Source organism: Dromaius novaehollandiae, chromosome 17, assembly GCF_036370855.1.
Source record: "Dromaius novaehollandiae isolate bDroNov1 chromosome 17, bDroNov1.hap1, whole genome shotgun sequence".
Taxonomy (NCBI): Eukaryota; Metazoa; Chordata; class Aves; order Casuariiformes; family Dromaiidae; genus Dromaius; species Dromaius novaehollandiae.
This window is the reverse complement of record NC_088114.1, coordinates 3,114,888-3,142,625: the sequence shown is the minus strand read 5'-3', so window position 1 is coordinate 3,142,625 and position 27,738 is coordinate 3,114,888. Positions and strand designations below refer to the sequence as shown.

The 27,738-nt window shown below is 59.7% G+C and overlaps 2 protein-coding genes across 2 annotated transcripts; one reads left to right on the top strand and one right to left on the bottom strand.

Annotated features, from left to right (window-relative positions):
- Positions 1–40: 40 nt before the first annotated feature.
- CCDC63 (coiled-coil domain containing 63) lies at positions 41–7,826 on the top strand. The gene is made up of 11 exons (XM_064522435.1): positions 41–55; positions 947–1,113; positions 1,277–1,466; positions 3,020–3,139; positions 3,634–3,815; positions 4,582–4,763; positions 5,293–5,513; positions 6,170–6,244; positions 6,602–6,794; positions 7,296–7,499; positions 7,714–7,826. The coding sequence occupies exons 1-11, from the start codon at positions 41–43 to the stop codon at positions 7,824–7,826; spliced, it is 1,662 nt and encodes a 553-aa protein (XP_064378505.1).
- A 1,232-nt stretch (positions 7,827–9,058) lies between these two features.
- On the bottom strand, positions 9,059–13,659 carry MYL2 (myosin light chain 2). Its single transcript, XM_026114628.2, is given in 8 exon segments — positions 9,059–9,359; positions 9,763–9,811; positions 9,896–9,971; positions 10,908–11,012; positions 11,798–11,873; positions 12,589–12,678; positions 13,517–13,573; positions 13,575–13,659. Coding segments are annotated over 8 exon segments (609 nt in total). The 5' UTR covers positions 13,632–13,659; the 3' UTR covers positions 9,059–9,260.
- Between the last annotated feature and the right edge of the window lie 14,079 nt (positions 13,660–27,738).

Sequence of the window (27,738 nt, the reverse complement as noted above, 5' to 3'; positions counted from 1 at the left end):
TTGGCGTTTGCAGAGCAAACAGCTGAATTGGCTGGAAAAAATGAAGGGTTCAAAGGTAAAAACCAAAACTCAATCCCAACCTGAACTTGCCCAGCAGTGGTGTCAGAAGCAGCACAGAGGATCTGCAGTGGGGACGGGGTTACCTGCAGGAGTACGTGCCACCTGGACAGCGCGTGGGGAACCAGGCTTCCTCTCTCTGCCTTTTGCCAGCAAGGCGTCGTGCTGCTTTGGGGACTGATTTTGTCTGCCATCCCCTACGGGGAATGAGACCATGTCCTGTGATTTGGGTTTTGGGGGAGGAAGGGCTAGGGAATGTGGGTTAGCTCAGGACATGGGTGTCCTAGCTGCCACAGCTTCAACACTCCCCAGTGAGGCAGTTCTCCAGCTAGAAGCTCCCTTCCCAGGGGTGGGCCTGTGCGCGTTCCTGCTCCGCTTCTGCGCAAAGTCAGCCAGGTTCGTCTGCATCTCCCGCGAGGGAGATTTAGCGTTCTGACTCACTCGGCCTCGCAGTCGTGCTGGGTGGTAGGCGAGGTGACTGCTCCCGGCGGCCTGCCCTGCCCTGCCGCTGGAGGTGTGCAGGGACCCTGCTGCGGAACTGGTGGGATGGACACGCACCAATTTCAGCTGGTGCTAATGCACCTTCCTTCCCTGGAGAGTGGCGGTAGCGTGGGGAGGGGGTTACCCAAGAACCGAAAGTACCGCTAGACTTTGCTCCGAAGCGGATCGGAAGAGCTCGCAGTGTTTGTCAGCGCGGCTCGGCGCTGTGGGTGGTGATGAGCATCTTGGGTAGCAGCGAAGAGCTGAAGCGGGTAACAAGCAGCTGTGCGTGTATTAAACAGCTGGAGGCAGTGATGCCTTTAACCCACTCCAGCTACTTGGGTCCAGATCCATTGTCTACAATTACACTTTGTGTTTTCTTAAGTGATCAGACTCTCTCCTTCTGCAGCAGTGGAGAGGGTCCTCTTTGAGGAAGATGGTTTCAGACTTCACTGCAAAGGAGAAAGAAAAGATGGCTGAGGCAGAGCTCAGGAAACTGCAGCAACGGTTTCGGATATTGTCGGAAAGCAGGAAATCTTTCGGAGCCAACATGAAGCACCAAATGTACACTCAGGAGTGAGTGCAGCTTTGCCCAGCTCCACTGTGGTTGGAAAGCTCCTCCAGGCTGAGCTCTTCGGGGGACTCTGACCCTGGGATGGGAAGATGGGAAGGGGTAACAACCTGCCCTGGCTGTGCAGGCAGAGTGTGCTAAATGTCATTTATTGTTCTGTTTCTACAGGAAAGAGATAAATTCACTGAAGCAAGAACACAAAGAGATGTCATTAATGCTGAGCCATATCAAGTCCCCAAGAAATCTGATGCTGGATGACAGAAATCGTACGGAGTTTAAATTCCTTTTGCAGACCAAAGATCACTATGATTCTCTGATTAGAGCCAGAAAAGACATGTTAGCTGACCTGGACAAAAAGGTAAGAGTATCTGAATCATTCCCCAACCGAGCATGATATAGCACAGCAGAGCCACGGAGTGAGCAGCTCTCTGTCATGGTGTGACTATAGTCCAGCCTTTTCAGTTTACAGCTGAGGAGGAAAAACAGTTCCACATGTCTCTATAAATGCACATCATATAGCATTTCAAAAGGGTCACCCACCCCTAGCACATACCTTAGAAAATCTTACCTGAGTAATAGTAAGGCAATCGGCAAGGTTTCTTGTACAAGCAGCAGTGTGGGTGTTCCCCAACAGCGTGAAAGAGGGTATGGGACTGTGCTGCAAACTGACGATACGTGTTCTACCCTGTTGTGATCTTTGATAATATAATGCCATGGATAGTAATTTCATTTCTCCAGCTATTGTCATGAAAGACTCAGAGTAATTCAAAGCCCTGAACTAAACAGTTAAAGCCACAAGAAAGTGTTGTGTCCTGCATTTGGTCCCTTTGCAGGTGAATGCTATGGCTGAAACTCCAATATGTAAAACGCATTTAATTCAGGCCTTGCAATATAATGCTACTTCCTAGCAAAAGACATATGATAATGACAAATGGATACCGCCAGGCTCCCATCCAAGTCAGCGGCACTGGCCAGGAAAGTAAGGTCTGACTCTGAGCGTTGTCATCCCAGCTCTGTGCAGCTCCTGTTTAAAAGCACACACCTGCCTGGGGTCGTGCAGCACCCCTGTGCTTTTCCCTGGACTTTCTTTGCTCCTGATAGAGGGGCAAAAATGGAACATGTAATAGCGCTTCCTAAATGTGCCTGAGACATGGCAAATAAAGGAGCAGCAACACATCAGAGGCATATCCCATCACTTCTCCCAGGGAGAGCCTGGTTGAGTCCGGTCAATGGTGGGATGGCAGGCCAAGGAAAGCCCAGTACTGCAGAAGTGACAGGTCCATGTAGGCTCTGCTCTGAACAAGTGGCCCATGACAGCAGAAAGGGAACATGCTCAGGCAGTTTACAGTTGCTAGGACTGCTGTAGAGCTTTCCGCAAGGGGTTGGCTTTCAGTCAATGACTTTAGGATCTCTTGGCTGAGTCATAGCTCTCCCACCTGGTCCCAGCTTCATTGTTCTCCAACTTCTTCATTCTTCTTGTGGATTTGTTTCCTTTGGCAGCTCCCCAGTTCTGGCAAACGCTGTCTTTTACTCAATTCCAGGGAGGGCTATACAGATCCCTGTGTGGCCAGCACAAGAACCGCTATCACACAACCCACTTCACTGCCTCTTCCACTCTACACGTAGTGTTGCTGTGCCTTGTTCAACACCTGCTGAATTTCCCTCCAGAGGTGGAGAAACGCATATCCTCGGTGACATGAAAATAAAGGGATTCCTCGTTACAGTTTATGTTTCTCCATCTGCAGAATGGGATCCTGTGGGATTAAGCTGTTTCTATAACTATGATCTCAATAATGACATGGTTACTGTAGTTCAGGTCAACAGAGGGTATTTGCTTTGGCTAAGTGTGCTGACATGAGTCCAGACTGTAAGGGTGGAGATTATGCTTTAAATTTGTGTGTGCGTGTACAGATAATGGAGACGGAAAAAAAGATTGCAAGACAAAACCTGATAGCAGTGAAGGTGAAGCAAGCAAACAGTAGCAAATGGCTGCAAAAGCAGATTCAGACACTGGAGACGCGTCTAAACCACGTAAGCAACCATTTTGCAGAGCTTTCCAGACTATGTGGGGTGCCAGGCTGGGGCCTGTGTGCAAAACATTTTTTGGTCAGGATAAAAGGTAATAGTGCAAATGCATTTGATCCACACAGCTGCACAAAGGGTTCGGATTGTTCCCCTGTCCTCATTGCTTCCAGAATATCTCAAAGGCTCCTTCAAGCCTGGTGACCCAAATGCAGTGCTTGCACCATGCCAAGAGGCCCGAAGGTCTGCACCTGTTTAGTGATAAAACAGAGCTGTATGAAGCCAACCTTGCATCGGATGATGCTAACTCCAGGTCTCTGCCGTGATCGTCCTGATCGTCCTGACCTGCGGAGACCTCCCCTGCCTTGGGGATGGGGACAGCACAAGGCCTACTTAAGATCTCTCAGGCTGTGTTTGTCCTAGTTTTGGTCAAGGTTTTTCAACAGAAGCCTGAGCTCCCTAGTCCTGCACCACCCCAAAATCTTTTGTTTCCCTCTTGCCAGGTCACTGTCCATTTCGATACCATCCTGACTACCAATACCAAGCTCCGAGGAGAGATTGAAAACTTGCGAATCCAGAAAGCCATTTTGGACAACTTCTACTTAAACCTTCACAAGAAGCTGGATCAGCAGAACAGAAGGATGGACACTGTCATAGAGCGGTCCACACAAGCCTATGAGCAGCGGTACATGGCCTTTTGAGCCCTCTGTGGTAAACTCAACAGCGAAGGGCAGTTTCAGAGAGAGGGTTCATCACTCTCTTGTCTAGAGCTGGGTGCTGTCTAAAGCTTAGGTGCCTGCTCAATGGAGGGACACTTGTACCTCCGGGGAGTGATTTATTCCACCTATCTCAGATGTCTCTTGGGATGGGGTGAATTGCGCTATGGGGCTGCCTCTTTCCTGTGAGTCCCAGCTGATCCTAGGTCTGCGTGGGGAGACGCAGGCATACCTGGAGACTGGGAGAGCTGGTGCAGAGGCCAGCCAGCTTGGGTCAAATGAGCCTGCCTGCCACAGCTGGGTGCTGTGTCTGAGCATAAAATCCCACCAAGAGCTCTGTTAGCTTGCTGCTGGCATTGGGCTAACAGAGCTGCGTCTGGATCAGAGCTCACTGATGTGCTCAGCATCGTGGGGGCTTTGCAGGGTCAGGCGTAGAGATGCAAGGGAACGGTCAGGAATACAGGTCCTTATAGCTATGCTGCTTTCTACCAACACACCTCACCTGGGCCTGGTGGTCTTTGGGGTGGGAACGACTGCAGACTGTAGCAGCCAAACCATGGGATCCCCCAAGTCCTCTAGGCACTGTCTGTGATGCAGGAGCCCCCATGTCAGAGCTTTCCTGAGTTGTGCCCTGTGGGATCCACGCTCATGAATGCCTGAGGGAGTGCCCATGGATGGCTGGAGGAAGGATGGACTTGGTAGTATCAGTGCTGTGTAACTGCTCTCCGTGCGTAGGGCGGAGGCCCTGGCGAGGACTTCTGCCATGAAGGAAAGGCACTGCAAAGACACCGTCCAGTACAACATCGAGCTGCAGGAGCGGGAGCGTATTCTGGACCAGGAGACCAAGCTGAAAACCTTTATGCGCATGAAATTTATGGATCGCTCTGAATTGGAGGAACAGGCCAAAAAGGAAGAAGGTACCACGTGAGAGAAACTGCGTGCAACTGAGACGGCAAACCAGGAGGCTGCGGGGCTGGCTAGAGCATAGCAGTTTGTAGCACCCAGTCCAGAGGCACAACATTTCCCCTGCCCACAGGCCCCCGGGGAGGGAGAACCTCAGTTAGGGGCCATGAACCCCCTTCTCTCTACAGATGAACAGGATGAACAGCCATAACCGAGTGAGACCACACAACACTGTGTGTCTCGAGGTGGACTTGGGGGAGAGGGAGGAAAGGGGAGGCAGAGAACTGGCCCCATATGAACCTTAAGGAAGACCATGGTTCCTTTTCCTCAGCTTTAGGTGCCTTTCCCTCCCAGGGAGGGACTCCCCTGTGTTTTTCTCATTCCCATGCAAACTTTGAGCTCCTTGGAGAGTTTCTAGGGAAAGCGCTGCTCCCCATCTGCCCAAGGCCCCTGTTAAACCCCACAGCATCCACAGGTGAAGGCTCTGCAGTGGGCCTGGCATGAAGGAGAGGGTACAGCTCGGCATCTCCACCTCTCCATCAGCCTTAAAGGCAGTCCAGCGGGCAAAGCGGAGACAAGGTGAGAGCTTCGAGAGCCGGGAGGTGGCTTACAGGCGCCTGCTGGAGCTGGCAGAGAATGGGGACATCGACCGGCTGGTGAAGGGGTTCATTGAAAAGGAGGAGAAGAACTTCGCTTACTTCAGCTATGCAACTGAGCTGAACAATGAGATGGAGAGGCTGCAGAGGAAGATCAAGGACCTCCAGGTCTGCTCCAGCCCTGCTCTGAGGCTCTTGTATTTTCTTTTTCTCGGTTAGCATCTTGGGGTTGGGGTAGGCTTTTCCTCTTCTGGGTGTCCAGCAACATAACCCACATCAGGGCCCAGCTCACAGGCTACCACACAGGTGTGACTGGGAGAATGCAAAGGGGTAGCCAGAAATGTAGCTCCAATGGACAGAAAGCTGCTTTCTCAGAGCTAAAAATGTCTCAATGCTGCCACCGTGCACCCAGCAGATATATTGCAAAAGAGGGAGCTCCAGGATGGTGGAAGCACCACAGCCTGCCTCGTGGGGCTGCTGGAGTGAGGAGAAACGTTGCCTGTCCTGGGGCCATGGCCTGCTCTCCTGGCCTGGGGACGATGGTTGTCCCTGCTCCCTGGGCAGAGCAACAGTCCCCAGGCCGAGAGGAAAGGGCAGGTTGGTCTTCTGGAGGCAATCTGCAGGAGGTGACTGCTGAGTGGGTGCAAACCAGCCTCCCTCCGTGGAGCCACACTGTGAGGGTCTGGCCCAGCTTTTCAAGCTGTGCTGGCAGGTGATCCCAGGGCAGTGCAAAGTGGGGTCTATCCCCGCTGCTTGGCTCCCTCTGTTGTGCAAGTCCATTTGACATTTAGCCACTGCCTCCCCATGTGCTTGTGTTTATGTAGAATGACATTACGCTCCTAGAGATGGACCAGGACAACGCAGAAAGCAGTGACCTTCACATTCTGAAGGAGTTAGAGGTAGGGAGGCCGGATTTCCCTGCCCTTCCCGTCATGTGTCCTAGGGAGTCTGGTCCTGTCGACTCTGCTCTGGCAAAAGGCTGGAGAGGCATAGACAGAAAAGGCTCTGCACTGGCTTTTGCAGCCCTGTTCCCTGAGAATTCCTAGTGCACAGTGAGAGAATCACTGCAGGGCTCCTGCCAGCCCTGGTCTCCCAGAGCCTGGGGCCTGGGCTGCGCCATGGGGAGCCAGGGGACCCCCTTCGTAAGGGCTCTGCCCTGCAGGGACGGGAGCATCCCGCAGCCTCCCCTGGGGTGTCCCATTGTCCAGACTGGGGCAGGGGGCTGCTGTGACACCTAGCAAAACATTTGCTGATAGGAAAAGCTAAGGAAAACTACTGAGGAAGCCAACCAGTATGAACACAGCTGCAAAGAGAGCAGCAAAGTCCTGGGCCAGCTCAAATCTGCTGTCGAGTTCCTGTTCAGAGAGATGAACTGTGACGCCACAAAGATAAAGGAGCAGCTGGGCGAGAACGGGGAGATCACGGACCTGAACCTGCTGCAGTTCTTCGGTACGTCAAGGCTGCCCATCTTCCCCTACCACGTGGCCCGGGCAACGTATGCCCAGCCTGCCCCTTGCGCCGTATTTGAACTTGAGCCGGTTTTCTTCCCTGCCCAGTGTGCACCGGTCTCCCCTGCTTAGCTGGAACTGGGGTGCTAGCTCACATGGAGCTAACCTGATAGTACAAACAGCCTGGTGGACCCCCAAGCCCTCATCTTGGCCCTGGGTAGGGGATTCGGTGCTGGAGCGAGGCCTTGGGACTCTCTCCCCTAGCGGGGACAGGTTGCCTAGCGGCCAAAGGACCGACTCCAGACTCGCTTCAACCTTCCGCCTGGTGGAGCCCTGTTTATTCTGCATCAGGCCTGACCGGCTGGCTCTAGCTCGTGTCACCCTGCGCTCAGAATACAGGCTCAACGCAGATTTTGCCAGAAACGTGGGGCAGGGCAGCAGGCCGCGATCTGTTGTGGGTCACGGTGGGGCCCTGTGGGACGTCCCTCCCCTCCCCGCGCAGATATCATAGAGAAGAAGACCAACGAGCTGCTGCTGCTGGCGTCGGTGCTGCGCTACGCGGAGGCGGAGGCCGAGGGGGAGCCGTACGCCCTGCCCTTCGCCAACCCGCTCCTGGGCGGCACCGGCCTCCTCAAGACCATGGACCGGGCCCGGCTCTGCCCGCCGCCCCCCGGCTTCGACCGCGCCGCAGACGCCACCGAGGCCTGTGAGTCTGGGGAAGGGGGGGTAGGCGTGGCAAGGCAGCCGGCCAATCCCCAACAGCCACTTGTGCCCCCAGCCAATCCCTGGCTGCCACCTGTCCTCCCCAGCCAATCCCGGCCCGGCCTGCCCCGCCCTGCCGGGTATATGAGCCCGGCGGGGCACCGTGGCGGCTGTGCTGTGGTGATTGCCCCTGTGGGGTGGCCGTTTTGTCGAGGCAGTTGAGAAGCCGTTGGACCACGACAGCCTGCGCAGCCTGATCCTCGGGAGCCAGGAGGAGCGGGGCGACGCCGCCAACAAGGGCACGAAGGCGAAGAGCGACGCCGACGCATGAAAGCCGGCGGTGCTGAATTAAACAGGCCCCTTCCTTAGCTCCCGCTCGCTTCCGCGCCCGGGCAGTGCTTGTCCCGCCGCGGCTTCCCGGCTTCCCATTCCCTTCCCCTCTGGAAGGAGCCCAAAGCCTTTTGCGCGCTTCAGCAGCTCCCCAGATGATGTAGCGGCATCGCTTCGCCCACGGCTGACAGCAGCCGCGGCCGGGGGCGGAGAACAGCTGCTCTCCCGCAGCCGCGCGGCCCACGGCTCCTTGCAGCCCGCGAGCACCGCGCAGCGCCGCGGGCCGGGAAGGAGGGGGTTGTGCTGGTGAGAGCTGGGGTTTGGCTGCCTCTCTGCCCGTTGCAAAACTGCGAGAAAGCCCGGCCCCGCGGGCGTACTGCGACCGTGTTGCCTGGTGGTTCGCGCTGGAGGTGGCCCTGGTTCTGCTTTACCCTTGTCAGGCTGTGGCTGTCTCTCATTTATGAATGCTGGGGCAAATCAGCACCAGTTTTGCTTAGCTCACTTAATGTACACCGCGCACCCAAAAAGCACTCAGACAGAGTTGGAGGTGGGCTGTAGAAAGCCCTGAGGGCTGTGCACCCCTGCTCCATGGTCAGCTCTCCCCACTGCACAACCCAACGTGTGTCCATCACGAGGGAGCTGCCGCCACTGGGCCCTGGGTGCTTTGCACGGCTGCTGGCATGGAGATGGGGACCGTGGTGGGGGGCTTATGGCCACCGTCCTGCTTCGTGCCTGCTCCAAGGGGCCTGGGGAGGACAGGGTGGGGATGAACGCACTTGCTGAGTGTTCCCAGCTCAGCTGGGAAAGCCAACAGCCCTCTGCTGCCTAGTAGAAGGGGACAAACCTGTGCTAGTCCTGGGCAGGTGGGACCAGATGGCTGCTGGTCACCGCCCAACGCGACACAGGCAGCGGCTGTTTGCGTGCAGAGGCTTTCAGGGCTGGGAGCTTGGCCAGGCTGGGAAATCGCAGGGCGCTGGCACTCCAGGGCGTGCGAGGGTGGTGTGAAGGGGGCTGGGGGCTGGGGGACAGTGGTGCTGGGATGGACAGAGCCAGGAGCTCCCAGCCGGGCCGCAGCAGCTGGCAGGAGCAGGGCAGTTGCAGCCCCCTCCTGCCCTGGGAAGGCACAGTGTCATCCCAGCTCTCACGCTGTCACCACGCACGTGCCACACCGCGCACGGACACTGCACACCGGTCACCATGCAAACCCAAGCCCTGCTCACACCAGCAGCTGGATTTCCTCGCGCCACAATGCACTTTAATGCGGATGCCGTTCAGGTTTGTATTCCCCGTGACAGGCAGGTCTGCAGCGCAGAGAGCTGGGCAGGGATGGGATCAAGGAGAGGAGCTGCTGATGGAGGGGACAGAGAGACCCCCCGTATGACCTCGAGAAAGGTGATCCCACGGTGCCAACCCCTGTGCTGAGGGTGAGTGTGGGCTAGTCTTTCTCTTCACCGTGTGTGATGACGTGGACGAGGTTTTTGTAATCGAGGTTGCCGGAGATGTCTGGAGGGAAGGCTGCAAACATCTGATCGATCTGCCAGGAAAGGGCCAGAGGTGAAAACGTGGCAGAGGAGGGTTTTGTGTCTGGGGCCAGGAGAAGAGCTGGGGGCCCATCTAACCCCTTTGAAGAGAAACCCCAGGTCTCCTGCGCCCTGCTCAGCTCGATTGCTGCGGGGTGAGCGGTGGCCGCTGGGTCCTGACAGCACCCTGTTATTTAGCCCAGAGGATCGCTTGGAAACGTAACTTTGCCTGCTCTGCCACCCTGCCGGGAGGTCGGGGTACTTTTCAGAGGGGAAACCGAGGCACGGGGAGACCGTGAAACAGGATGCAGGACCCAGTACAGAAGGGGAAGTGGAGCCAGCGCAGCTTGGGCATGGGCAGGGATGGGGGAGGCTGGAGGCTGGCGGAAGGGTGGAAGGGTGGGAAGGAACTTGTACCTCTTCCTGGGAAAACCTCTCGCCCTGCGTCATCAGCATTTCTTTGATGCTGCAGAGGAGAGAGGATGTTGTGAGCGCGAGGGAGGCCTCAGCGTGGATCAGCTCCCTCCCCCCCGAGCGCCTCTGCACTTACTAGGCAGATTTCAGGCCTTTGCCCTCTGGATCAAACACCTTGAACGCGTTCAGGATGGTCTCCTCCGGGTCGGCACCTGCGGGTGACAACACCACGTCTGGTACATGCGCTGGAGGAAGAAGCCAGGCAGAGCCTCCCGCTTCCCGCAGCCTCCCACGGGAAATCCCGGGGGCCGGATGGTCGGGAGAGTCGGCTCCTGCGCGGCCGGGGTGGGAAGCAGCGGGCTGTGCCGTGGGCAGCTTCTGCGGGAATACCAGACTCCCTCAGGGGCTGAGCCTTGAGCGCGTCATGGCACGGAGCGGAGCAGATGCACGGTCACAGTGTGTCCGCAGAGCAGGCGCTGTCGCCACCGTCCTGGCATCCGGCGTGTATCTAATCTCTTGAGTGTATTTATAGAGCTCCAGGCGTAGGATCTCGGGCCGTGCGGCCTCCTGGAGATCTGCGGGGAGGCTGCATGCCTCAGCTTGCATAAGTGATACGGGGAGCAGGCGCCCGGGGCTGTGAGGTCAAAGTCGCTCTGCACCCGGCGCCCTCGCCGGGGTCCTCGCTCCTGGGGAGAGGGGCTGTTGCAGGTGATGGTCCCACTGAAGCCTCTCTCTAAGGGGGTCCCTGCGCTGCTGTTGGGAGAAGCTGGCACTAAGGGACGTGGGAGGGATGAACTGGAGGAGATGATTTCACAGGAATCTCATGCTCGTCCACAGGCATCTGCTCCTGGCCGTGGCGTGGGAGAGCTACTGAGTCAGAGGCATCTTTGCTCTGACCCAGCCTGGCTGGCTCTCGGGCTCTGCGCACTGTAGTGTTGCAACCAGCGTTACCTGCATTTTCATAACCTTTGCCCTTCCTTCTTTAGCAGCTCCCATTTGAGGCCCCCAAGGACCCTCTGTTGCAGGACCTCGCCTGAGAGGGTGGTGGGGGCCCCGGGAGCTGGGCGGTTTGCCCAAGCGGTGCAGGAAATCGGAGGCGGTGTGGGTGCCCGCCGAGCCCTCCCTCCGTCCCCCGGGCTCCCTCTCACCCTTGAGTTTCTCTCCAAACATGGTCAGGAACACGGTGAAGTTAATTGGTCCCGGCGCCTCCTTTATCATCTCATCAATCTCCTCGTTTTTTACGTTCAGACGTCCTGGGGGAGAGCAGCGTTAGGTGAATGAGGTGTCGGGCTGCAAACGCATGTGCTGATAGAGGATGGGGTGGGCTGGACGTGTCCAGCTCTGTTTTTCAGGCTCCAGGATCACAGAAAAGAGGGATACAAAGGACCGAGCCGTGCTAGTCCATTCGCCTGCCCCACGGCAGGATCAGCTCTGCTTCAGCCCTCCCCGGAAAGCGTTTTTCCAGCCTGCTCTCAAACCCACCAGTGCTGTGAGTCCCCCCAGCCCCCGGGCGACCTGATCACTGCTGTAATCATCAGGACATCGTGAGCTGAATCATTCCCAGCCACGTCTGTCAGACACCTTTACCTGGGCTGTGGCTGACCCTAGACCCGTCACTGGTTCCTGCTGGCCTCGCTGATGGGAAAGCCAAGCCTGTGACTTCACAGCTTTCCGCAAATCCTGAAAATCCCCATAAAGCCCGTAAACCCAGGGATGCCGTGGGACGGGTACAGCAAGGTGCTTTTTAGCACGAGAGAACAAAGGGAACAGTTGGCTCCGCAGAAGCCAGGAGCTGGTTCTCCGTGCTACCTGCAGGATTAGACACCCGCTGCTGCGGGAGCTGCTCTGGTGCCCCGCGTGTGTGATCTGCTCCTCTACCAGAAGCGGTTTTGGATCAGGAGGTTTTCAGCAAAGCAGACACGAGATTCGCTTAACCACTGGGGCCTGCTTAAATGGAGACTCGCGGGTGGTTTCTCAGCCGATAGCTTTACTGTCATCAAAGCTTCTGGGGAGGAGCGATTCCTAAAAGGGGGCTCACCAAGCGCAGCGAACGTGTCTCTCAGATCCGCCTTGTCGATGAAGCCGTCGCGGTTCTGATCCATGATGGTGAATGCCTGGGAAGAACAGGAGGAGCACAGGGAGCCCTTGTGAAGGCTTCAGTACCCTCCTCTTCCTCCCGTCGCCTTCAAGGGGAACAGAGGGCAGAGCCCTGCGTGGGATGGGGCTGCGGGAGTCCTCACTCGCCGAAGGAGCAACAACCACTGCAATCACCCAGCAGCAATTCTGGCCCCTGGGCAGGGGCAGTGCAGGGTGACGGCTTCCTACGGCAGCCCGAACCCTAACGCCACGCAGACCCTAATGCCACGCAGACCCTGTGCCGCGGCCAGGGCCACCTTGCACTGGGATGGGACAAGCCGGGGAGAGCAGCCTACGCCATCAGCTGCCCCAGCTGGGACCAGTTCTCCCAGTAACTGGGATCTACACATGACTGTGTGTCAGCCGTGCCAGGGGTAGGGCACGACGAGCTCCTTGTGCCGCGGGTGGGAGTCAGCTGGGGTGATGTGTTCCTGCTCGCGCCGATGCTGCCGGCTGCGCGTGCCGTCACTGCCTCCTCTGCGGGACGCGGGCTGCTAGGGAGCTTTGAGGCAGTTCCGCATTTAACAACGTCTCTGAATCGTTATTCTCACTTTTAAAATGAAACAACTTAAAAATGGGCATGCCACCTCCTGTTGCAAACCAGCCAGCACCCATCTGAAGGCACAGAAGGGGAAGGAGCTGAAGGTCACGCTGTGTCAAGGACCCTTGGCCATTTCTACAAAATCTACCTACCTCCTTGAATTCCTGGATCTGGGCCTGCTCGAACATGGAGAAGACGTTGGAATTAGCCCCCTCAATCCTCTTCTTGGCTTTCTTGGGTGCCTGCAGGGATTCAAGTATGTACCACTAACTCACTGTCTTTTTATAGTGCGGAATAAAAGCATGAAACTACCCTATTCTTAGTCGTAAGTCCTGCGTGGTAGCTCTGGGCTGGTGCCTGCTGTGCCGTAGCCCCGGGCATGCGGTGGTTTCCCGGCACACTGCTCGGGAGAGTGGGCACAGGCAGCGCTCAGAGGCACGGAGGGGCGTACAGACTTCTGCTTACGGCACGGCTCCATCCCCGCTCTCCTGATGGATTTTGCCAAATAGGTGACAGGAAGGATGAGCTGGAGAATCACTTGGCAAGCAAGACCAAACATTTGCTTATTAAAAAATCTGTCTCCTCCTGCACGGAGGCTTGACTTGTCCTTCGAACAGGAGATGAGCACAGACTCGCTCGCTGTGCTGCCTTGCCGGGCCTGTCAGTCACCCTCTCCTCCCCGCTGCACGCACTGCTGCAGCTTCTCCCTTCCCGCCGAGGCGTTCGGCCAAGAGCAGCCGGGGAGTTTCGGGGGACAGAACTACCCCCTCGCGGCAGAGAGGAAGGGGAAGAAAAAGGATGACATTTGGACCCCAGAGTGGTTTGTCCTGTTCGGAAAGCTCCGCTGACTGCTGCTAGCATGGGAGATACCTCTGCGCTCCCGCTCTTCCCTGCAGGGAGCAGGGATGCTGCCGCCGTGGCCGGGAGCTGCCCAGCTTGCTCGACCCCTTTCCAGAGCAGGAGGGATCCTGGCCTCGGATCTCGGGAGCCTCCGTGGCTCCCTGCCCGCTAAAACTATCCTGGCAAAGAAACCGAATGCCGCGGAGGTCTTCGCTTCCCGCTGCCGCGCGCGGTACTCACCATGGCTCCGCACGGCCGCCGGCGCTGCTGCCGGAGGAATCTCGCAGGCAGTCCCTCCGCGCTCCCCCGGCCGAAACAATAAATACAGCTCACTGCGGTTTAAAAATAGCCCCATGCCCACTTTTGGCCGTGATAGGTAAGGCAGCCGCCCCCAACTCCGTTGTCTCTGGCTGCCTCCGGCCCCCTCTCGCTAATCTGGGAGAGCAGCTTGCTGTTGTCAGCGGCCGGCGTGACATGCGAGGCACAGAGGGTTTCAAGGTTACCGCAGCGCCGGGCGGCCCCCGCCGTGGCCCCCAAGCCGCTCCCCCGCCGTGGCCGCGCGGGGTGGTGGGAGGGATGCGGACGTTTTGCTGGGAGCCTCCGGGAGCCTGTTTGGCCCCATTGCAGCTCCCATGAAGCCAAGACTGGGGGTCACTCGGCTGCTGGTGACGGGGCAGCCCTGGGTGCAACGGAGCTGGCGATGCTCGAGAAGCCAGACCCAGCCAGAGCAACTGTCCCCACCGATGGGGACGGTCCTGCCGTGCTGTGCTCCGGCGGAGCAGAACCCTTCCCCGCTTGCTGAGGGCTTTTTGTCTTCGGTATTTTTAGCCTGTTCATTTTATCTCCCCTCCCTCTCGTCTCCCCCGGCGGTGCGGACGTGCTGGGGTGGGAACGGCGCTGGCGGCCGAGCGATGCCCTGCGGCCCGGCGAGCTCTGCCGGCGCGGGCGGACGGGCCCTGCTGCCACCCCCAGCACGCTGGGTGGGCTGCACGGTGGCCAGGCCGGCTGTGCTCGTTAGCAGCTGCTTAACGAGGACGGTCATTTGGCAGGGGGCCATGGGGAGGGTTGGGACACGTCTGGGAGCAGGAGGTGACGCCTTGTGCCAGCGCACATGAAACCGGATCCTCCCGGCGCTGCCAGCGTGCCGCTGCCCTCGCTTGCCCAGAGGACACAAATGCCATTTTTAATACCCGGTGTGACCTCCGACCGGCCCCGCGCCGGGCCGGCACCGGGGAAACCGGGTGGCCGGGGCGGCCGGAGAGCGGCACGGCGGAGGAAAGCCGGCGGGCTGCACTGCCTCGGCCCCAAAACACCCTCCCTGCTTGCCGGGAGCGGGCGACGGGCTGGATGCACCGCAGTGCGGCCACGACCTCGGTGCGAAGCACAGCTGAATTCATTGGCCGGCCAAGCCCAATTACCTTAATTTGTGGCATTAGGGAAAAATCCATAAACATCAGGGCAGCGATGCAGAGCGGTTTAACGGGACCGGTCGGCCGCGGGGCCACCAGCACCGCCTGGGCACCGCCGGGCCCCCAGCGCCCACTGCCCTGGCGTGCAGGGAGCAGGGAGATTCCCCCAAATATTCCTGGGGGAAATGCCTGGGCGAGGTGGGTCCTGCCCGGCCGGGGCGCGCGGGGCTGCCGGCACAGGGCTGCACACGCCAGGGCAGAGCGCGGCGCAAACCCGCCGGCCGGGCGCAGACGGCATCCGCTGGCATTTGCAGCACGGCGCATCTGCTCCGCTGCTCCCTTCTCGCTAGCAGACATAATCCCCTGCGCTGCAGGGCCGGATCCTGACCTCTCCTAGGGGAGCAGGGTCCGACCGGGGCTGGCGGCTGGCCCTGGCAGGCCTTCTCCTTCCCCGGCTGCTGCTATTCAGGGACTTTTCGGCATCCAGGAAAAAACAAATGCTTAAAATATATATATATTTTATATATATGTGTGTGTGTGTATGTTTATAGAGCTCTGGAGTGGACAAAAGAGCCATTGGGAAGCGGCTGCGGCACGTGAATGGATGTCAGGGAATAACATGTGTCTGTGCAACGGCAAAATCAAGCATCGCCCCTTCTTATCTGCGGAAGAGCCTGTGTTTTACATGAAAAAGCCTTTCTAATTAACAGGACGGCCCCTCTTGAGCACGACAAAAAACGGAATCAAAAGGATTTGATTAACCCCTGCTCTTTCCGAGGCGCCTCGGCGAGCGCGTGCCCGTGCTGGAGCCACGTCGCGCTCGGCCTGGCCGCGGCCGATAACGTCCCCCGTCGCGTGGCCGCGGGTTGCAGCACCGCTGGGGCCGGGCTGCGGCGGGGACTCCTGGGCCCGTCGTCGCGAGCGCCGCTTCTCCGCCGTCACGGTTTCCTTATGAATGCATTTCGCTCCCACCAATATGTTTTCCCGCAATCAGATACATTTGACTAAACTAATACATATGTATACACGCTGATACGGTCCCATTCAGCCCCATGTAAATTACCTCTGACCAATACATTTTCCTGGGAAATCGATGCATTTTAACACTAGATAATATTTATGAAATTGAATTTTTTATTGAAGCTAATGCAATTCTCTTCTATTTTATGCATTTTTATTAAACTAATGCATTTTAAATTAAACTGTTGTATATTAACTACAATGGCTGCTGGTACTTACAGTAAAGTAATATATGTTTGCTGAAATCAATACATATTCCAAACCTAGGATTTTCCAGTTAACAAGGCTATATCAAATATAACAAATGCATGTAGCTACTTAATTTGATGCTTATATACACTGCCTGCTGTATTTGTTTATTGGTAATGATTATTTTTAAAAGGAGAAAGCTTATTAAAGGTAGAAAGATGGATTTCCAAGCGGCTCGGTGCTGCGGTTTGGAGCTGGCGGAGGCTGGCGGGGGCCCACAGGCCCGGCACCCCCGCGCTCGCTGCCGAGGGGGCTCGGAGGCCGCTGGTGTGTCCCGGTGCCGGTCACTTGTGCATCCCGGCACTTGTCGGCCAGGGGAGCAGCCCAAGGGAGCAGCGGAGGCAGGGGCTGGGCCGGGCGCCTCCGACACCGACCGCCTCCGCAGCCTCGGTCACATCCCTGCGCCTCGGTTCCGGTCTTTCGCCGTTGCTCGGGGCCGGTCCTCACTCGGCGCAGCCCTCTTGGCGGCCTCTTCGTGCAGATAGTTGCAGCGAAGCAATAAAAGAGGGAAATTAATTAAAGAGCACGTGCTAATTGTGGCGGGAATGTGCCTGGCAATAAGCAGCCGTGGCAGGAATGTGGCCCCTCCCCACGCGCCCCGCTCGGGGGACCAGCGCCACGCACGGGGCACGGCGCGCTGAGCCCGGGCACAGCTCAGTGCATGCTCTGCCGCCAGGCAGGGGTGGCTGGGGGGTCGCCGTGCCCCCTCGTGTCACTCTATTCCCCCCAAGTCCCCTGGGCCATCCCCATGGGGCCGCCCATGGGTTCACCCACCCCTCTGTTGTCCCCCCGTGTGGTCCCCGGTGTCCTCCGGTGCCCCCCATGTCCCCCTGTCCCCCCGGTTTCTCACCATGTCCCCCATGTCCCCCCTGCCCTCCCCGCTGTCCCCGGAGCCCCCCATGTCCTCCCGGCCCGGTCCGGCCGGACCCGCTGTAGCCCCAGCGACGGCCGCCAGGTGGCGCCGTTGTCGCGGGCGCGGTGCGACGCGGGCGCTGCCCGGGCCCGGCGGGGCTGGCGGGGAGAGGGCAGGAGGGAGAGGGGCAGGGAGAGGGGCAGGGAGAGGGCAGGAGGGAGAGGGGCAGGGAGGGGGCAGGAGGGAGAGGGCAAGAGGGAGAAGGGCAGGGAGAGGGGCAGGGAGAGGGCAGGAGGGAGAGGGGCAGGGAGAGGGGCAGGGAGAGGGCAGGAGGGAGAGGGCAGGAGGGAGAGGGCAGAAGGGAGAAGGGCAGGGAGAGGGCAGGAGGGAGAGGGGCAGGGAGAGGGGCAGGGAGAGGGCAGGAGGGAGAGGGGCAGGGAGGGGGCAGGAGGGAGAGGGCAAGAGGGAGAAGGGCAGGGAGAGGGGCAGGGAGAGGGCAGGAGGGAGAGGGGCAGGGAGAGGGGCAGGGAGAGGGCAGGAGGGAGAGGGCAGGAGGGAGAGGGCAGAAGGGAGAAGGGCAGGGAGAGGGCAGGAGGGAGAGGGGCAGGGAGAGGGGCAGGGAGAGGGCAGGAGGGAGAGGGGCAGGGAGGGGGCAGGAGGGAGAGGGCAGGAGGGAGAGGGCAGAAGGGAGAAGGGCAGGGAGAGGGCAGGAGGGAGAGGGGCAGGAGGGAGAGGGCAGGGGGGAGAAGGGCAGGGAGAGGGGCAGGAGGGAGAGGGCAGGAGGAAGTGGGCACGAGGGAGAGGGAAGGAGGGAGAGGGGCAGGAAGAGGGCATGAGGGAGGGGGGCAGAGAGAGGGCACAAAGGAGAGGGGAGGTGGGAGGGGGCAGGGAGAGGGCACAAGGGAGCAGGGCTGGGGTGCAGGAGGAAGGGGGCAGGCCGCAGAGAGAGGCCGGAGCGGGGCAGAAGGGAGAGGGGCCGGCTGCAGCGAGGGGGGAAGTGGCCCCGTTGCTGCCGCGATGGGCTCCGGCGCGTACCCCAGCCCCGGGGCTGCCCGCTCCCTGCTGCCCCGGCACGGTGTCCCACTGCCACCGGCGCGGGGGGCCCGGCCCGGCCTGGCCAGCGCTGCCAGCGTCCCCCCGGCCGCCCCACGGGCTGGGCCGCCGGCACGAAGGACTTATCGGGCGGATCGCAAGCGGCAGGAAGGAGAAAATAAATTAACGTCTGCGACGGGAGCGTGCTGAAACCCAACCGCTTCTTTTTTTCCTAAAGTACGCAGAAAAGCCCCTTCCGTACTTTAATTAAAAGCCTTTCAGAGGAGGAGGCCAAGGGCCGCCGCTTACAAGGGGCTTTTGTCGGGCGCACAAAGCGAGCCGCTCGCAGACAAACTGATTGATTAACCCGCGCGGCGTCGCCGTCTCCGGAGCGGGAGCCGGCGAGGCGGGAGCGAGGACGCGGCGCGGCCGGCCGGATCCCTGCCTTTCCGCGGGAGCCTCGGGGCAGGTCGCCCAGCGCCACTCGCCTGCGCTGCCCGTCGAGATGGCGTGGCGGCGGGGAGCTGGGCTGGGCATCACCCACCCCGCAGCTCCCTGCCCTCCGCGCCGGCCGGGGAGGAGCCCCTCTCCTCTTCCCCGCAGCTCCCATCGATTTATTAACGATTCGACCGAGGAGAAATGTTCCGCCGAAGCCCACGCTCTCGCTTGCTCACCAAAGATGCTAAGTTACTTTTTGTGTCCGATTTACGAGCAGGCGTTTTTCTGTCTCCCGTTCTCCTGGGGGGAGAGCGGAGAAGTGATTTACGGACGCGAGATGAGCTTCGCTGGGGCAGGGAGCTCCCCTCGCCCAAGGCCCATCTGACGGTGTCCAGCAGCAAATGCCTGGAGCATCTTGGGTGCAGACGGATGGAGCCACCCCCGGCCCTGGGCACGGACAGGACTTTGCAGGGCTGGGAGAGCAGGACCAGCGAGGTCTCCTCCACGCTACCCTGGTTTATTTATGCATCCTGTAAACAAACCTCTCCCAGTGCAAGTCACGGCTCTCGAAGAGGGATGGACACAAATTCACATGGAGAGAGAGACATTCCCCCCCCTTGCACAGCCTGAGCCCTGACCCGGGGCCACCTACGGCCACCTACTGCCACCCGCCCAGCCCTGCCAGCAGACCCGATTTCGGTACCGGTCCCAACACCCCCTTGTCAGCCTGAGCGTCGTGGCTCTGTGACCGTGGCTTGCAGCGTGAACAGCAGCTGCACATGGGGCCGTTGTGTTCATGGAGCAAACTTGGGCACTACATTTGCACTCCCGCAGGAAGGGGCAACGCTTTCCAGTGGAAACTCAGTCCTGCGCGTAATTCCGGCAGGGCGGCACCTGGGCTACCAGGTGGGAAGCATCAGCAGGGACAAAGCTTTAACGGGCAGAAGTTATTTCCTCCCCAGCTGGGTGGAGGGGGAGACTCCAGCGGTATGGGAGCTGCCGCAGCACGAGGAGCTGGGCAGGGCCGGGAAGGAGAAGGGCTGCAAGTGACAACCGACGTGGGAATACGCTGTCCTGGGCTTGCCGGTGTCTGTGCACGTGAGTGACGTGGGCTGTCCGGGTTGGGAATCGCGACTGCTGCTGGTCTTCTCCCGGCCCATCCGAGCGTGGGCTCTGCAGCCTCCCGGAGGCAGCTGCCCGGGGAGGGCCGGGGGCCTCTGCCCCAGCCCGGCGCGTTGCCAAATGCCGGCGGGGCTGTTGCGTGCTGGGCTCGCTGTGCCGGTGAGTCCCGGAGCAAAACCCCCGCTTCTCCGTAGCGGGGTGGCCTGGGGCCGCCCTGTGCCCTGTCCCGGGGCAGAGACGCTGGGGCTGCCCCAGGGCCTGCGTGGAGCCCGCTCTGCCCGCGGCCTCCCCTCGCCGGGGAGGGGGGCTGCCCGCGCGGGGCGGCAGCTCGGGGACTCACGGCCGCTCGCGTGCTCCTGGCCGACGTTTTCTTTTGTTTCGGCTTTGATGCGGGGGAATTCGCATCTCATTAGCCGGCGGGTGAAGAGCCTTCGTCACCGCGCGGCGGGTTTGCTGGGGGCGCGTGCTGCGGCCGGCGTGGGCACCGCTGCCCGGGGCACCTCGCGTGCTGGGGCGGCTTGGGGCTCCCGCAAGGCGCAGCCTTACCGGGGACACCAGAACGCTCTGCTTGCTCCCCGGCGCGAGGCTTGGCGCGGGCGATGCCGGCTGCGTCCCTCCGGCGAGAGCGCAGCGGTGCTGCTGCTGCTGCGGGTTTAATTTATCGTGTTCCCCCGGTGAAACGCAAACGACTGCTCGAGACCCGTCGGATGTAGGTCTAGTCGGTACAACAAGATACAGCGCAACTCAGGGCAGAAACCATAAAGCTCTTTATTTATTTTTTCTTTGGGGTAAGAAAGCAATCGTTCGGGAAACGGAGCGGGTGTTTCTGCCGGGTCGGGCTGCTGCCGGAGTGCCGGCGGCTCTGCCCTGCTCTGCTGTCGGAGCTGCCTGAATTCTTCGGAGAACAGCTGCATTAAGTCATTTAAAAATATCACAGTCTTGAAACAATCTGAATTATTGGATTTTTTCCCCCTCCTGGCTGCTGCGTGCTGCATGTTTGCTGTGGCAATTTCCACCAGGGCCAAAGGTGCTGGACACAGCAGCAGACTGGGAAAGTTTACCCACTGCTTCCAAGCACCGTTTTTGTAAATGTATATAGTAATATATAGATGTTAGGTATGGGTATATCTCCACCCAGCAGGCTCTGAGGTAGCTGCCGAAGAGGGACGAGGCACTCCTTAAACTTTTCTTATTATTATTTAAAAGGGACGAGGCCTCGCGAAGCCAGCAGGGAGGCTGGGGGGAGCCTCCCCCCACTCCAGGCCTGCCGAGGACGGCCCGAGCGGGCCGGGAGGAGCAGGGAAGGCGGCGGGGCCGCGGGCAGGGCAGGGCCGGGCGCCGAGGGGCGGCAGGTGCCTCGGGGGGAGCCGCCGCCTCGGCCCGGGAGGAGCCGCCCCCCTCGCCGCCCGCCCCGCGCAGTCCCGGCGCGGCGGCGCCCCGCGGGGCGGGCCCGGCCCGGGGCGGGCGCTGGGGCGGGGGGGGGGGGGGGAAGGCGGTGCGGCGGCGGCGGGGCCGCCCCCGGCCGGCGGCGGCTCCCGCCCCGCCGCTGCCCCGCGCGTGGAGGCGGCGGCGGCGGCGGCGGCCGGGCCCGGCGCGTCGCGGCCCCGCGTCGCCCGGCTCCCCCAAGATGGCGGCCGAGGTGGGATCGACGTTCCGGTATCGGACGCGCTTTGATGTCCGCCGGCTCCAGGTTGGTGGCGCGGCGCCGCGCGGCCCCCGCCTCAGCGCCGGGGGGGGGGTGGGGGGAGCCCGGCCGCCCCCCCCCCCCCCCCCGCGCTCCCTCCCCTCGCCGCCGCCCGCCCTTCCCCATCGATAGGTATCAGCAATCGATCCGCCGCCGCTCTTTGTTCGGCGCGGCGCGGAGCAGCGCGGGCGGCATGGAGCCCCCCGGCGCCGCCAAGGTGACAGCGGGACCGGGGCGGGGGGGGGGGGGGGGGCCGCCAAGTTGCCGGGTGAGGGGCGCCGCCAAGTTTGCCGCCGCCGCGCCGCGCCGAGCCGCAGGTGCCCGGCGGGGAAACCGGGTGCCGGGGGGGGGGGGGGGGGGGCAGCGCAACGGCTCCTTGTTCGCGGTCGCTGCCCCGGGGAGGGGGGGGGGGGGCCGGGCCGCAGCCCCTCGGCGCCGCTATTGTTGCCGGCGTCCCGGGAGCCCCGCGGGCGGGTCCGCGGCGTCGCCGTCCGGGCTGCCGCAGCGCGGGGCCGGGGCCGGTGCTGGGGGGGCCGGCGCCGCGGGGGGGGGGGGGGGTCCTTTGTGGCTCCGCGGGGGCCGCATCCAGCCGCAGGGCCGCGAAATCACCGGTAAGTCCTTTGTTAGCGCTTGCGGGGGGGTGTTTGACCGGGGGAAAAGGGGGAAAAACCGGGGGGGCGTTCGCGGTCGGTGACCTTAAACCGGCCCCTGCGTGGCGGGGAGCGCGGCGCTTCCAAGCGTGTCGCGTCGCGGCGAAGCCCCCGCTGCCGGAGCGGGGACCCTCCTTCGCCTGGACCTCAGACGGGTTTGTCCCGCTGGGATGTCGCGGAGTCCAGAGCGCAGCGCGCTTCGCAGGGCAGTGAGCACTTAAACGCGCCCTACGGGGCTGCAGGACCCCGTCGGCAGTTCCAGCGTTTAAAGCGTTTTGGCCTTGGAGCGGATTACGTGCCGCATCTGCGATACCCAGCCCTAAAAGTAAGGCAGGTACCGCGGAGCGCCGGCTCGCCGCGGCCGCTCGTTTGCAGCATTGTGGCTGGAAGGGGATTACGGGGCCGAGCGCTCGGGTACGAAAGCGGTCCTCGGTGCATCATGCTAATGACTTTTTTTTCCCCCCCTATGTACGCACAGACCTCGGTTTAAAGGAAAATATTGGCCGCTACTTTCTCGCGCGGGGACGGGCTTGGCTGGAGGGTGGCGAGGTGGGAGCCGGGCCCGCGCGCGGCGGTGGGCAGCTCCGATCCCCCGTCGCTGCGGCTGAGCCGGAGGCGAGCGGCGGCGAGTGGTGACTCCTGTCCGGGCGGCAGGTCTGCCGCCTCCCCGGGACCGCGGTGGGAAAGGTGACCTTGTGCCAGCTTGGCCTAATGCCCTCTATTAAAAAAAAAAAGAGGGAGGGGGCACAATCTGCTTATTATTCCTCCAAGACCTTTTTTCTTTTTTTCCTCCCTTTTTTTTAATGCGTTCCTGGCAGCAGCTGTGCCGGCCCAGGACCCGCCGGGAGCGGCAGAGTTTGAGCAGCCCTGATGAATGGTGGGCATATGTAAAACACGCAGATAATGTGCTACTCTGTAGCACTTTGATCAAAATGGCATTGAGCCCTTTTACAGCAAATAGTCTCGGAAATGAGGAGAGATAAAATTCTATCACAGATAATGCCGGGCATATTTCATTTGGTTATGAGATTGTTTTATTGTGTACATTACTAATGCAGTATTTTTTTTACGGCTTTCTTGTGTATAATAGTCATAACGGGATTCATACCTTTATGATTTTTTGTTTTAATTTGCTCATGTTTTATTATGTTCAGTTTGCCGTTGTATGGATTATACACTCTGCATTCCGGATGCCTTTTTAATCTCCCCGTTCTGTATTAGAACAGCAAAAAATGGGGAGAGTTGTGAGCTGATGATTTGGGATAATAAATACAACTGCGAGCGAGGGGAGAGAGACCCATTATTGCCATCTTTTATAAACGTCTTCACATCTCATTATGCAGATTAGCTCTGGCTACATGGCTCTAGCGCTTGGTTCGTCAAATAAAGCGTCGCTCGTTTTATTCCCCGTAACGCGAGGGCTCTCCGCGTGCAGGAGCCGACTCGGCGGCGAGTTGGGCAGAAACTTGGGTGGTTTCGGCGCGGGGCTGCGGCGTGCCGAGCGCGTTGCGCTTGATGGAATGTTTTCACTGTTCGAAGTTTAGAAAAAAAATGTGGATGTGATTAAAATATTATAACCTTATGATATTCTGAAGTGCATAAATTTTACATATCAGCTACAGAGGGAGTTTAGACATCCATTAAATGATATGACAGCTTGACTTATCTAAATGTGCTATCATTTAACAATGTGTCAAAATTCTTCTTTATATAGATGACAGCAGTAAATAAGCTATCAGTCCTCTTGGCTGCAGCTTAATTCCTCAAGCTTGGACTAATAAACCGAACTGCGCTGTTGCAGCAGAGCCTGTGGGAGGGTAACCACGGGGGGAGGAAGGGTAAATTTGGGGGCTCTGAGCGGGGGAACTTCACCTCCTCAGATCCCCGGGCCCCGCGTGTGGTTAGGGCTCTGAGGAGAGGGGAGAGAGCCCTGGGATTTCCCAGTTTGCTCTGGACCAGCACAACCAGCAGCTTTGCCACAGCATTGTGCCACCCCTGCTTTGCCGAGGTGCCCTTTGCAGCGGGACGGTGCTGGTGGTCACCGTGCCCGGGACGTCTCCGGCTTCTGGGGAGAGAGGTCTCCCCTGCTGCTGGGGCTGGGGAAGAGGGGGCACCTGTGTGGGTGCACCTGCGGGAGCTGGAGGCATCTGGGGCAGGGAGAAGGTTCCTCCTGCCCCAGTTGCCCTTCTCTTCCCTTCTGGTGACTGATGGGTCTGCAGGGTGGCTGACCACCTTGCCTGGGGACAGAGGGGAGCAATAGGGCTCTCTGATGGGAAAAGGGTCCCTCAGAAGCGTTGTTTTCCCAAGGATGCGTGTTGCCATGTGCACCGCTCTTGCTGCAGCTTCCTAGATGTTGAACTATGGCGTTGCAGGTGAGTTGGTGGGTTGGGACCTCTGAAGGCTCTTGCACAACCTCCTGCTTTCACGGGAGGGAGAACACCAAAACACTTGTTAAAGTGGGATGTTCTGATGGCACGGTGTGGTGGGTGGTGGCCGCACTGGAGCGGCGAGGTCTGCTGCTCGGGATGGCCAGCTCTCCTGGCCTTCAGCAACCTCCCCCCTTGCCCGGGAGTCAAACCCCTCTGGGAGCGCTGGGAACTGGCTCGGGGGTGTGTTGGGTTGATAACGTGTCCCATGTTTTCTGGTGACAGCTCCTGCCCTTGCAGCAGGGAAGGCGGAACGTGTGCTGGGAAACCATGGTTTGTTCAAGGAGGGAGAAAAAATTGGGAGCAATGGAAGTAGCGAAGCCTGGTTCTTTGCAGCTGTGTTGTGGTTGGGGTGTCTGGTGCCTGGTAGGTGTGTGCTCCTGTGGAGGCGTTTCCAGTGACCGGGGGAGTCATGCTGTCTCACTAGTGGGTGTGGATTCTCTGCTGTCTAGTACTGTGGCTGAGCTCTGCAGCCGGTCTCCCAGCAGGGACCAGTGGTCTTGCTCTCCTTAGCCCAGCTCGTCCTCTCTGAAGCTGCCTTTCCTCGGAGACGTGGGCCTGCAGCAGTCGGGAATGCTTGTCCCCTCCCTGTGCCACCAAGGAAGTCCAGCTGAACTGGCTTTTGGAGGGCAGCCCGTGTCCCAGCGTGGCCCGTTAAAGCATTGGGGGTGCCTGGTTCTTCGGATATCGCCGCGCTGGAGCCTTTTGGGGTGCCCCGTCCTCCACGCCCGCACCGCGGTCCCTGCCCGGGGTAGCAGCCGCCGGTCCCCCGGCCGTGCGCCAGCCCATCGGGTGAGCCGGGAGGGGAGACGTCCCCCCTCGCCGCGTACAGCGCCGTGCACGCTGCCGCCTCTCGCGGGGCTCAGCCAGTGCGAGCGTTGGACACCGTCCCCGGTCTGGGGGCTCCGATTTTGGGCACGGAGGGAGCAAGCCTGGGGCTCTGTCGTTAGTGAACACTGTGTTTTAAATACCCCTGATTTTTACATGAAGAGGAGGATAAGACGGGCCGGGTTCCCGGTCCCGCCTGCTGTTGCGTCTCGGCGTTGTGCATCGGCAGGGAAAGTCAGACCGTGAAGTTCCGAGGCGTAATGTGGTTTTTTTTTCCTGTGGTTGAATAATTGAGACACTGCCAGACAAGACGAGAGCTGCAGAAAATGAGAGTTTATCTTTAGCTCTGCAGCTCTCACTTTAGAAACCGGTGACCCCAATTCCAGCCCGAAGAGTGACTTCTTCCCTAATTAATAAATCCATTAATTAATTGTGTGCATACTGCAGCCCATTAGAGATGTGTGCGCTGGCCTCCTGATCCAGTTTAGTGGGCTGTCTCTGTGGCCTTGGGGGGGGGGAAGGGACCGTGACCAAGAGGCGAATAGGGGACATGGATGAAAACACCATTTGCTGCTATGGGACAGGAGCGAAGGACCTGTCACCTCCTGGCCGGTTCCCGGGCCGTTGCCTTCGCGATGGGCACGGCCACCGGCGCGCTTGGGTTTGCTGCATCCGCTTGATTCCTGCTGGGATGGGGGAGAGCGCAGAGCGGGTTAAGCGAGGAGGAGGCGGAGGTCCGCCAGCCCCCGTCGTCCCGCTCCTGGCCACCGCGGTGCTCCCACCGCCCGGGGCCGCGTCGGAGCATCCCGCCGTCGGTGCTGGTCCAGGGGCGAGGGCTGCCCCGTGCTCCGGGAAGGCGAATTCAGCAGGGCTCAGCGGGGTTTTTGTGCTGCAGGTGGAGCTGCATGTTAAAATGTTTGGTGATCCGAATTATTATTTATGCCCAGATTTAGCAAACAGTTCGCTCCCAGCCCGCGAGTCCTTTAGGAGGTGCTTGCTCCGCTAGATAACCTCGGCGGAGCGTGCAGAGCTCGCTGCTCATCTCCCTCCATATGTCGGCACGGTAGCTGCTCCCTTCAGTTAATTTTTCTCGCTGTCTGTAGAGACTTCAAATAAAAATGCAGGCATAATTGTTGTGCGCTGCAGTCCCCGAGCTACTCTTTTCTCTGCCGAACGCGAAGTTAACTGCTGGCGAGAGAATCGCCATTTTTAAGAGGTGGAAGTCCTTGCTCGTCTCCAACGAGCTCGCGGGTTTGGGGGCCGCAGCGGCCTGCGCTCGTCCTCCGCTTCCCCTCCTGCTACTCTTCGCTGGTCGAAGACAGCAGCGTTGAGAGCCGCGTTCGGGTTCCCGCGGGCGGCCCCGTGTCTTGGGGACTTTGCAAGCTCCAAAGGAGACCTCAAGAAGTTGCAGTGGGCAATGCATGCGAAACGTCCCAGGGCACGTGTCTAGCAGCGTGAGACTGCCTGTCTTTTAAAAATCCCTTTATTTTTTGCAAAAACTGAATTTTGGGGCTCACTTCTACCCCAGCCTCTTCTAACGCCGTGGGCTGGCGCGGTCGCTGCTGCCGGGTCTCCTGCCCTGTCCACAGCCGATGTGGTGAGGACCCCCATGGCAAGTCCTTGCCCTGGCGGGACCCCTGCCCTCCGGGGGGGCCGGGGGGGTTTCTCGAGGTTGAGTCGCTGGCTGGTGCTGGGAAGTCCCGTTGCTTGCGTTTTGGTGAATTATCACAGGAGCTGCCGGTACAAAATTACGAATTCGAAATGCAAGACCGTTGCTTGCAGGGACTGGAGGTGCTGGAGATGTGAAGGGACCTGCTCGTAGAGCAGAAGCTTGATTTAAAAGGAATTAATTTCGGGTTCGGAAGCGGCATCGTGTGCCAGCACCGAGTTCCTCCCCCGCCAAGCCTGGAGACGGTTCTGCTGCGCAGTGTCTTATTAATAGCCCAGAAGATCCCTCTCCAACTGGGAAAGGAACATTAGAGGCATCCATTCCCCCAAAAAGGCTCGCTGAAGTTCCTCCGAACATTTTGTACCATCCTGCTCCTATTATAGAAAGATGTAATTCCCCAACTTGGGAGATAATAAGCAGGTATTGACGTCTGCCGGGGTCATTATCAAGATTTATTCAGTCAATATGGCTCCTTGGGTCAATAAATCTCGAGGTTGATAAAGGAGGAATATATACTTGCAGACTTTATTAAAAAGTTTTCCCCTTTTGTAACACTTTCCTGCGTACGCTGCATTAGGATCTACGGCCGCGTTTTCTTTCATTACGTGGGGTTTTGTGGTGCCCGTTTTTCCGCGGTTCTTGGTGCATCTTGCAGAGATGGCAAAAAGCAGGGGGAGGCTCGGTCTTGCCGAGGCCGTTTTGCACGGACTGAGAAATCCCTGCGGTTCGGGGTGGAGTGAGACAGCTACGGGCTGGGAACGGCTCCGCAGGGAGCGAGGGAGGCCTGAGGGGGGTGATGGGCTGCGGCCGGGGTTGGCGTTGCCCGCGGAGGCCGTCCCAGCGATCCCGAGCACCGCCGGCGGGGTTAGCGGGAGCCGGGGATCCCGCTGCGAGGCAGGGCGAGATGGGGGGGCTGCTTTCGCTGTGTGTTTAATTCTGTTTATTTTGGCCGCGGCTCCCGAAGAGCTGTTTTGGCGAATTCCCGTGGTTGGCGGCGGTTCCGCGTTTGGCACGGTGGAAAGGGGCACCTCCTCCTGCGTCGAGCTTCCCGATTTTCCACGCACAGACGCACGTGCTGACGA